Below are 11,819 nucleotides of genomic sequence, written 5' to 3' on the forward strand. Positions count from 1 at the left end.
TAGTAAAACAATACATTTGGAGTTTGTAAAATACACAGATGTCAGTGGAAGCAGCAATAACAATCTATTCAAATATAATTTGCCAACATGTCCCAGTCAGCAAATTACCTTTGGCAAAGATGTGGGCCAGATAAACAGCTGAGCTGTGGACCAGATTAGTTTGTGTTTGCCGGCCCAGATATGGCCCACATCTCCTTTGCCAAAACTGAACCTAAGGACTGCCATAACTCCACCAAGCATGAGCCAAATACTACAAATTCATGTGGCCCATATGTGGGCCTGGTATGCAACTTTAATATGGTTGAGTTCTGTTAAAATCTAACGGCCCTTATGTGGCCCACATGCAGCTGACAGTATTTAAAGTCTTATTAACTCACAGGTAAATTAAACACTCAACAACAAATGCACTCAAAACTATTTATTTTGACACGCATTTAAATAATTACAGCTAAAGTGTTGTACTTAATTACAGTAGTATTCAGTTGAAAACATTTATAAAAATAAATATAATTACAGCAAGAGTTGAATAATAATTACAGTAGTATTCAGTTGAAAACATTTAATAAAAATAAATATAATTACAGCAAGAGTTGAATTTAATAATTACAGTAGTTTTCAGTTGAAAACATTTAAGAATACATAGAATTACAGCTACTCAGTTGTACTTATTTTAAGTAGAATTCAGTTGAAAACATTGAAGAATACAAATTAATAATATAAATAGCATTCAAAGCAAATTTTTTACACCAAAGTTCAAAACACTAGATCAAAGTGTGTATTAATGTTATGTTCAATTAGTCTAATGAGAGTAATACAAATAAATCACAGTAACTTGGTAAAGAGATCTTTAAAGAGAAATTGAGAAAGTTAAAGCAAACTTGAAAGGTAAAGAGTTGAGAAGTGTGTTGATGTGCAGAGAAGTCTCCAATGAGGGTCGGCAATGTGTTGATCTTTTCCAGTAAGGGGATTCTGCCTGACTGCACCTGCAATAAAGAAGAATTTAAATAATGTTAGCAGCAATACAACCTGGAAGCTAGAGCTGCAGGATAATGAAGAAAAAAATAATTCATGTAAATTTCCTTTAACATTTTAATTGCAATTATTAACAAATTGTACACCTCTGAACTACCACTGTATGAAAGTTTTTTCCAGTAAATTTTCAAAAGGAATTGCAAATTGTATTTTTCAATATGTGGGCCAGAATTATACCATAATTCCTTATGACAAATTATTACGATTTTTAGAATACTTTTGCACCAATAACCGGTTAAAATTTACAGCACTGCATGTATTCTGCTTCTTTTTTTTAAAGACATGCACACTCTAATGTAAAAACACACCAACACAGATAGCATTAATGTCATGTTTTAGTCCAAAGAGTCTACAAAAATAAGTGTTTTTTAACTAACACAAAGTAAACTCAAGATAATCCGCAATGATGCGAGACAATTTGGAAGCAGAAACACAAAACAATAATGAGCCAAGTACTGAATGCAAGGAGGAACATAAAGGGTTAGTTCACCCAAAAATGAAAATTCTGTCTGTAATTACCCTCAAGTTTTTCCAACTTCTGTGTTGTACGTCGGAGCGTAGACTCACTATTGGCCGACGCTGGTCATGTGTGGGATGCTGGCCTACGTTCTGACGTACAACACAGAAGCGCTGTGCTGTTACACTATGTGAACTCACTTAGAGAAAAAATGAAGAGTTGAATAAAGTCGTTATTTTTGCTTGTTTTGCACACAAAAAGTATTCTCGACACTTGATAAACTTAAGATTGAGCCACTGTATTCTTGGACTATTTTAACAATGTCTTTACTAACTTTCTGGGCTGGCAAGTTTCAATAATAATTTCAATAATAATAATTCGTCCGCACCCGCTCTGACCGCAAGTCCACCGTCAGTGTAGTAGGTAGGCACTAGGCATGTTTTTTGTGTTCATTTCTATTGCATTACGATTGAAAGCAGTATCAATAATGTAAAAAACATGATGTGCAGTCAAGTTGTGTATATGCTGTGAGTGTTCTCACTGCGCGCGCTTGTTGTGATCAAGCGGCAACCTCCCCGTCTCTCTCTTGAAACCAACACGGAAGTGAGTTAAACTGCAATTCGTTGACTGGCCGCTTGAGGCTGTTGTCAGAAGTGAGTCAAATCTGTATCTCCCCCATGTTAAAATGACCAACTTTACAGCAGAAAAAAACATGTTTAAAGCCTGGTGTCTGTATGTGGATTTGGTATATACAGCTAATTTTGCCCTTCATAACAACTGTGAGGGGGGTGAATTATTTTATAACTCGTCCGTTTAGTTGATTAATATTTAAATTTAAGGGTGTGGCCAAGCCACTTGATTGACAGATGGATTGCCGCTGTCAGTGCTAGCCGTTTGTCTGCTGTTACTAGCCGTCACTTCACCTCAGCAATGTTAGCTGCTGAACTTGCCATCTCTGCAGTGTTTGTGCTTTTTTTCGGGATTATTATTTCATACAATTTAATACTTGGGTAACGTTACAAAGCCCACGTCTTTGGATTCCGTCGTTATCGTTCGAGAGAACAACCAGCGCTGTATTTCAGTTGTTTTCGTCTGTGAACATGCACTAATGGATGTCTGACAATTAAAACGTCAATAAATGCTCGTTCGTTCTGCTCCCATGGAACAGATGGATTATATGCTTATGTAAGTTACCGTCAGATGAAATCATGCAGGCGTCGCGCTTTCTCCGTCCGTGCAATAAATGCACATGAATGAGCGCGGATTTTCTAGCGCATTTATTTGCACTTCAACGGCAATATATCTATGGTTTAACGGTTAAACCATAACCCATTTGAGAGACGGCCAACATCAGAATTTAAAATGGACTGAATAAGCTCTCTACGAACTTGAGCGATGCCGCGCTGACGGACCACGAAAGAGTGACGGACATGTCACATGTAAGTTATGCACATAAATCACTGTCATACACAAACACTCTCGAAGTAATACACAGTCTCACTTGTAGCCATGTCTTTTAACTATTATAATATTTCGAAGGGCAAAAATAGGAACGTTTAAATGGCTTTACATCATCAGCTAACACGAACACGTCGAGCTAGGTGATTTCAGATAGCCAGGCCAGGCTCCTCAGCTCCACTCACGCCCCGTCTGTTTGTCTATTTTCTGTTATCCGGGAGTGACGCAAGGCCAAGATGGCGACGGCCGGCTCCGCCCACTTTAGGCTTCAAAAATGCTCTTCAGAAACCTACGGGTGACGTCACGGACACTACGTCCATATTTTTTTACAGTCTATGGTTGTGATTCGAGGAGTTATGACGAGTTGTATTTTGACGACTTGATATTATTTCTTATCCACTAAAATCTTCCAGTTTTATGCGACATGTAGCCTATTGTTACTTTTGCAACGACTCTATTATTTTTCCAGTCATAGACCAGCGCTCAAGCACTGACTAGAATCCAGCGCTGATAAGAATCAGCATTCACGAGCTCAAAAATGTGTTTGGCGCTGACAACAATCCGGTGGTGCTGAGAATCCAGCACTTACAGTACTAGAATCAAAGGTATGGAAAGTTGACAAGCCATTAAAAAGTATTGACTTAAGAAACATATTTTTTCAAATATTTTAAATAAATCATGTTCCCATTCACTCTGGCGACGAATTTTAAAATTAATTAAACTGTATTCTATTTATAAGGTAAAACTTTTACATTTTTAGGCATTAACTAATTCAAATCCCAAATGCCAAAATGTTTTCTTTGTTCACCAAGTAATTTACTGGTCAGGCATTATTAACTCACAGTAAGGAGAAAATAACAATTTGATGGATAATTTAAATATATTCTGCAATCACATTTTAGTAATGTATTCATTCCGCCATCACATCTGAGCAGGAAACACTGCTTGGGTAGTTTCAAGATATACAAATAATTAATAATACAATAATAATGTAATTGTTCATATGTGTTTATTCTTGTTAGAAGATTTTTTTTTACTGATTATGAACACAAATTAATCACAACAAACCAAATTAATTGTAATTGTATTAATTATACCAGAAAACAAAACAAGAAAGAAAACAAGAAAACAAGCTGATACCATGGTATTTTAGGCCTACAATTCTAACATAATTTTTCATGAAAAATCAAGATTTTATTTATTTATTTTTCAAAAGTAAGGTTAATGTAAGCAGCTTCTTGCAATACTCTTCTAAATGCGTAATAAAACCTAAGTGCAAACATTACCACTTTAATGATCGTCCTTTATTTTTCAGTGCATTTGTTTTACAATATATGGCTATTACTGTCATGGGATTAATTTTATAACTATTATTATGTAGTAGTGTAATGTAGACAGACACAACTAAAAGAGGTTTAAATTTTTCTTTGTACACTGAATATGGGTTGGCACTTTTAATTTTGAACTCTCAAAGTGCACCAGATTGATGAATTTAACATTAAAATGCACAAAATTTTCTTACGGGGGGGCATGCCCCCGGACCCCCCTAGAAGGCCTGAGGTCCACTCACCACAGATTTACCAAAATCCTGTGAGAAATACTGGTATTGCTATGTCAATGCAATTTATAACTTTTTTTGGGGGGGGGGATGAATCACTGTTGAGTATAGTTCAGTTGTATTAACAAAAGACAGTTTTGCACTTATTTCATCTATTAACTCTCACTCATTCCTGCTCGCTCAGTAGTTTGGGGGTGGGGGGCGTTCAGGGACCTGGATATTGGATAGGGGGCGCTGGCCCAAAAAAGGTTGAGAACCACTGCTCTAACCTAATATTAGGCTACAAAAAACAACTCACACAAACCTGGTCAGTTTTAAATCTTCTGAGAAAAAACAGCTCTTTAATATCTCCCTATAACTAAGCGCTGGTTAATAACAGCAGCTCACGAACGCTAACGTTAGCAATAGCCAACGGAAATTCAAAATGGTATACACGATGTACCCAGACAACATAACATTTAAATAACATTGGATAACGTACATTTTTCCAAAAGAAAATGACTTACCACGGAAAGGCAGACTGTTGCAAAATCTTTTTTTTGACGTTCTGCTTAAAACGTCCGTCTCCGGCCACGGCAGTTGCATCAGAGATCAAAGTCCCATAATGCAATTCGAAACGTAAATAAACAGAAATACACCCGTAAATGACGTTCTACGGACAATTTCTGTCCTAAAGAACTAAACATAGGAATCATGAAAACGGGACCAACAGAATTAAATGAATATCAAAAAAAGTCTCTGAATGAAGAATAAAAAAATATATAAAAAAAGGTTGTGACACCACTATTGCAAAAGTTCCTTAAATTACTTTATATTCGTACAATGTTCACAGGGGCAGAAGAAACAAAAACAAATATCCGATTGTATATGTCATGGTTGTTTTTCATGTTTTAAATTTTAGAAATAAAACATCAGTTTAAGAATTGTGGACATAAGGATTGTGTGAAAGTCGTGTTAATAATTCTTCATTAGTAGTCTGCTTGCAGTACGAGGAACTGGAATTTAAAGTGCATTTGTCAGAGCCGCACTCGTACTGACTCTTATTTTGCCTGATAGAAAGAAAAGCTGGTAGCTTACTGAAGGCGGAGCGTTTTGGCCAATCAGATGAAAGGGGCGTTTCGGCGCTGCCCACGTGTGCAAATGAAATATCGAACCCATAATCCGATTTTTAAACTACAAACGAAAAATGAAAAATCGAGCCAAAATCTCATTTTTCGTTTTTTAAACTTAACTAAAAAACGAATAAACGAGCTGGTTTTTATTTCTCATTATTTCATTCTAAACAGGAAATGAAATGACCAAAAAGTACACGGACCAAGGTTTAGTGTAGGTGAAGGTTATTTTAAAGTCCAACTGAAATCAAAATTGACCCTATTTACTTTGTTAGCGCACATTACTAGTCTTGTGGTGAACAATTAATCTGTGCAAGTTAAAACACAGAAAAAAATTGTTTGCCGTCGTAATCTTTAATCAAAGTCTGAAAAGTTACTTCCGGTCTGGAATTCTCTGATGACGTAGGTTTGAGGACTTGGGTTGGGAAACGCGTAACCACTCCCCTCAAACCGTTAGTCTGTAATGAGCAGAGATGGAGAGGAGGAGCGCTAGAGTAAAACCCTGCCCTCTGTTCAATATTCCTTTTCACTGGGAAATACGTCACAGCACTGGAGAAAAGTCATTTGCAACTTACGGTTCACGCGGACTTTAAAACGTGATGGAGCAATAATCTTTTAGCGCCACTCACTGGACTTTTCAATTTAGAACTGCAGTGAAACGTACAAACTCCAACGTAATAGAGCATTGCCATATTCATGTCAATCTGTTCGGAAAAAAATAAACACGCTTTTAGCGCCACGCACCAGACATTTCACTTTGAATCTGTCGTGAAGCGTGGACGACGTAGCGTATTTTGTGTTTTGCAAAAATGTTGACACATACATTTTTCCAACGAGCCCGGGCTGGTGGCTCATCTTACCCCAGTCATAGATCATGGGTTGAGTTAAGCTGGCATGCTCAACCATACAGGAGATTTTCTCTCCAGATTTGGGACTGTATTCCAGCTCAGAGTGAATCTGGTAGTACCAGTCACCATCAGCCATCTCCATTGTGGCGGTAACTTCAGAGGTCATCGGTTTACTGTCTCTCAGCCAGGACACTTTGATGTGTTGAGGATAAAATTCATATGCACTGCACATCAACACAGATGGGTGTCTGCCACCAGCCTGCTTCACTAAACTGAGAATAACCTTCGGTTTCACTGAATCAAGGAGAGAAACTTCCTAAGTACATAGTTTACAATGCATCAGTGCATGTCTCATATGTATGTGAATGTGTATGGCAAATGGGGGTGATTTCACAAAACCCTAGAAATATGAATTCTTTTTTGCTTACAATAAATTTTTCATTACTAGACAATTTTACAAATGCTAGAGTTTAAAATCGTATATAATTAATGGTGGCATTACAACCTTTTTCTGTAAATAATTATTAGTTGGCTTATTAGCAGATGCTCCTATAAAATAACATACATATTAAATTCCATAAGTGACAGTAAAGACCAGAAAAGAGTCTTAATCCACTTACCTTTATCCTCACGAATCTGTGACAACCGGAATTTAATATTAAATCTGCATTCTGTATCAACTCTAGCTCTCTCTGTTTGCAGAAAGGTGCTGTTGTTCCAGAACTTTGCATTTCTCATTCCATACTCACTAAAGCCCACAAAACTTCCCAGAGTGCTGTTGAACTGTGTGTATAGATATTTATTGAAATAATAGTTGTCAATAAACACCATGTCACTAAGATCAGGGGAGCTGTAGATGCATTTTGCCCAATGGACCATGTAATATTCATTAGCTGAAAAAGAACAATCACAGTTTTATGTCAACAAAACAAAAGAGAACTTGGATGCATCAGCCAGTTGCAATACTATTTTTAAGTACTATATACCATAAATAACCCTTAAATCAGACAATCAGAGCAAGTCATCCATCTTAAAAATGGTGCAGCAAAACTTAAATAATTTCACATCTACTACCACTGATAATAATGAAAGTTTTGTCCATATTTAATTATATTACTTCTATGTCTCATTTTGCTTACCACTTTCTGCTCCAATGAATATCTGCAGTGTAAATATGAGATGACAACTCAAGTGCTTTAATAGTGACATTTTCTCTCAATCTGAATCCCATCTGAATGCTGCCAGCGCTTTGTTTATGTTCATGAGGTAGAAATCTAAAATGACTGTCAAACCAGTTACTGCATTGTCAACTGTTGTTAGGCAGAATCCTGCTTTCATTTTTCAACACACACTGCCCACTTAGCAACCTGAACAATTGTAACATTATACAGTTACTCATTTAAAGAAATTTTGTCATGTGGATTTGTTCTTACACTGAACAACCATCATGACGTATTAAGTATAATAGCATACTAAGTTTATACACATGGAATTTTCTCATCCTATTCTATTTTTATAGCACTATAAGAAGTATAAAGAGCTATAAGGAGTTGTTTAACCATTAAGCCTGATCAAAATAAAGTGCAATGTGGTGGTAAACCGGCAAGGAGACAAGTGGCCATTTTTGAGTGGATGTCAATACACCGAATGAACTTATTTTGTGTGAAACCGTTCATTACACATAAATTGACTGTGTGTTAATCCCCAACATGTTTATGTACATGATCCTCTTTGGACTCATTTGGAGTCTGCTTCACATAAATCAATGTTTTATAAGACAAATCAGTCGAGACAAATTTGCATCAGGTAGGATTCATTCGACGGCACTTCACATTCATTTCATTTCATTTGGTTTCCGTAAACAGAGATGGCTTGCATCCGAAATCACAGACTCTCTGAGTGTCACAATTATGTTCAGTTAGTGTTGTTATAAGGACTTTAAGTTTGTTTGTTTCAGTCATGTTGCTTTGTTCAATTTCCTGCCACCCTTTAGTTGTCATGGTGATTCATTTATTATCACAGGTGTTTGTCATAATTACCCTCATTTGTCTTGTATTTAAAAGTTACTGTCTTTTCAGTTTTCTGGTCTTGTTAATGTTAAGTTGTGTTTGCTTGCCTGCCTTTTGGATTGTTTGCTTTGATTATTAAAGCCTTTTTGAACCCTGATCTTCTTCTTCCTGTGCTTGCCTAAACGTGACACTGAGTATGTACTTTGAATAATTACTCTGCGACCACTAAAAATAATGGGTAACACTTAAATATTGTGTAATAAAGTATTTACAAATCATTTGAAAATAGTTCACTGTAAAAAATCCAACTTGCAAATTGTTAACTCAGTTTAAAATTTTAAGTTGAGTGGAACTTAATGTTTTGATTTCTTCGTTTGAAAGTTTAACTTCCCATAATCGCGCATGCTTCATCTGTATCGCTGTTCATTACGCGGGGTTTGCTCCTGCAAGTGTTTACAGAGCTTTTATTTATTATATTTAATAGTTTGCGCTCAAGTGGCCACGACGCAAGTGTGGGTATTTAGACAAGGCATGTGGCCTTGGCCACTTGAGAGCATGTGTAAACGACAGGAAGTAAGTGCGCAGGACTGTACCATATCTTAAAAATGCCAAAGTGCAGTGCCCTTAATGCACGCTAAACCCACACTAGCGGTGTTTGAGGCTCAGCGTATCCCATCATGCATTATGTTCGGGAACTCATGTGCCCTAAAATTGCGAGATGTCGAGAAAAACATTCCACTGTAATTTAAATTAATTAGATACATATAATTTGGTTGTAAAAACACAAAGTGTTGCACATTTTAATGGTGCAAAGATGAGTATGGTGTGTGTAGGCCTATTTTGTACAACATCAGCAACTGTTATCACTTAATTAGAATCATCACAATTTTAAATTTGTGTCTCCTGTTAGTTACATAGCAACTACTGTACAGACATGTTTTTCAAAATACAAAGTATTGAAAATATATTTAAAAAAGTAAACAAGAAGACAAGTGGTCAAGTGCAAATATGTTTTGCATTATGTATAAATTTTGTTTTATGTTAAAAGATATATTTCGGAGAGGCAAAAAGTGTCTATCGTTCGAGATTATCCATGCAGCACATTGCTACTTAATGTTATTGACTCCTTGACCAGAGTGAGGAAACATGCTTGAATGAGAAAATAAAGTCTCTGAACAGTCTCTGGCTGGGCAGGCTCGACGTGAAGCGACTCAGGCTCGGCAGGCACGACGTGAAGCAACTCATGCTCGGCAGGCACAACGTGAAGCGACTCAGGCTCGGCAGGCACGACATGAAGCGACTCAGGCTCGGCAGGCACGACGTGAAGCGACTCAGACTCGGCAGGCTCGACGTGAAGCGACTCAGGCTCGGCAGGCACGACGTGAAGCAACTCATGCTCGGCAGGCACAACGTGAAGCGACTCAGGCTCGACAGGCACGACATGAAGTGACTCAGGCTCGGCAGGCACGACGTGAAGCGACTCAGGCTCGGCAGACACAACGTGAAGTGACTCATGCTCGGCAGGCACGACATGAAGTGACTCAGGCTCGGCAGACACAACGTAAAGTGACTCATGCTCGGCAGGCACGACGTGAAGTGACTCAGGCTCGGCAGACACAACGTGAAGCGACTCAGGCACGGCAGTCACGACGTGAAGCGACTCAGGTTCGGCAGGCACGGCAAGCACGACGTGAAGCGACTCAGGCTCGGCAGGCACGATGTGAAGCGACTCAGGTTCGGCAGGCACGACGTGAAGCGACTCAGGCTCGGCAGGCACGATGTGAAGCGACTCAGGCTCGGCAGGCACGACGTGAAGCGACTCAGGTTCGGCAGGCACGACAGTCACGACGTGAAGCGACTCAGGTTCGGCAGGCACGGCAGGCACGACATGAAGCGACTCAGGCTCGGCAGGCACGATGTGAAGCAACTCAGGTTCGGCAGGCACGACGTGAAGCGACTCAGGTTCGGCAGGCACGATGTGAAGCGACTCAGGTTCGGCAGGCACGATGTGAAGCGACTCAGGTTCGGCAGGCACGACGTGAAGCGACTCAGGCTCGGCAGGCACGATGTGAAGCGACTCAGGCTCGGCAGGCACGACGTGAAGCGACTCAGGTTCGGCAGGCACGGCAGTCACGACGTGAAGCGACTCAGGTTCGGCAGGCACGGCAGGCACGACATGAAGCGACTCAGGCTCGGCAGGCACGAGGTGAAGCGACTCAGGTTCGGCAGGCACGACGTGAAGCGACTCAGGTTCGTCAGTCACGACATGAAGCGACTCAGGTTCGGCAGTCACGACGTGAAGCGACTCAGGTTCGGCAGGCACGGCAGGCACGACGTGAAGCGACTCAGGCACGGCAGGCACGACATGAAGCGACTCAGGCTCGGCAGGCACGACATGAAGCGACTCAGGTTCGGCAGGCACGACGTGAAGCGACTCAGGCTCGGCAGGCACGACGTGAAGCGACTCAGGCTCGGCAGGCACGATGTGAAGCGACTCAGGCTCGGCAGGCACGACGTGAAGCGACTCAGGTTCGGCAGGCACGGCAGGCACGATGTGAAGCGACTCAGGCTCGGCAGGCACGACGTGAAGCGACTCAGGTTCGGCAGGCACGGTAGGCACGATGTGAAGCGACTCAGGCTTGGCAGGCACGACGTGAAGCGACTCAGGCTTGGCAGGCACGACGTGAAGCGACTCAGGCTCGGCAGGCACGACATGAAGCGACTCAGGCTCGGCAGGCACAGCAGGCACGACGTGAAGCGACTCAGGCTTGGCAGGCACGACGTGAAGCGACTCAGGCTTGGCAGGCACGACGTGAAGCGACTCAGGCTCGGCAGGCACAGCAGGCACGACGTGAAGCGACTCAGGTTCGGCAGGCACAGCAGGCATGACGTGAAGCGACTCAGGCTCAGCAGGCACAACGTGAAGCGACTTAGGCTCGGCAGGCACGACGTGAAGCGACTCAGGCACGGCAGGCACGACGTGAAGCGACTCAGGCTCAGCAGGCACGACGTGAAGCGACTTAGGCTCGGCAGGCACGACGTGAAGCGACTCAGGTTCGGCAGGCACAGCAGGCACGACGTGAAGCAACTCAGGCTCAGCAGGCACGATGTGAAGCGACTTAGGCTCGGCAGGCACGACGTGAAGCGACTCAGGCTCGGCAGACATGGCAGGCACGACGTGAAGCGACGTTCAGTTTTGAGAACAACTGAAAATGATACTGAGTAAATACACTTATTCCCTTTCTTTCAGATATTAGTATAATTCTGTTTACATATTCCAGTTTTACATAGTCCATACAAACATTATGTGTCTGTATGGCGTTGCAAAAACTTTTTTTTTTTTTT

At 40.8% G+C, this 11,819-nt stretch overlaps 1 protein-coding gene across 2 annotated transcripts; it reads right to left on the minus strand.

Annotated features, from left to right (window-relative positions):
• Positions 1–404: 404 nt before the first annotated feature.
• Positions 405–7,728, minus strand: LOC308700707 (H-2 class II histocompatibility antigen, E-S beta chain-like). Of its 2 annotated transcripts, none has more exons than XR_014031341.1 (4): positions 7,605–7,728; positions 7,086–7,358; positions 5,012–6,759; positions 405–983 (listed from the first exon to the last, which is right to left on the minus strand). XR_014031341.1 is itself a non-coding variant. In XM_081382466.1 (4 exons), exons 1-4 carry the CDS (start codon positions 7,672–7,674, stop codon positions 868–870), a joined length of 741 nt encoding a protein of 246 aa, XP_081238592.1. In that variant the 5' UTR covers positions 7,675–7,728; the 3' UTR covers positions 405–867. The 2 variants fall into 2 exon arrangements, 1 of the variants encoding a protein (XP_081238592.1); XM_081382466.1 differs by having other exon boundaries at positions 6,478–6,759.
• Between the last annotated feature and the right edge of the window lie 4,091 nt (positions 7,729–11,819).

This window comes from Scardinius erythrophthalmus, assembly GCF_964197995.2.
Source record: "Scardinius erythrophthalmus genome assembly, chromosome: 13".
NCBI lineage: Eukaryota > Metazoa > Chordata > Actinopteri > Cypriniformes > Leuciscidae > Scardinius > Scardinius erythrophthalmus.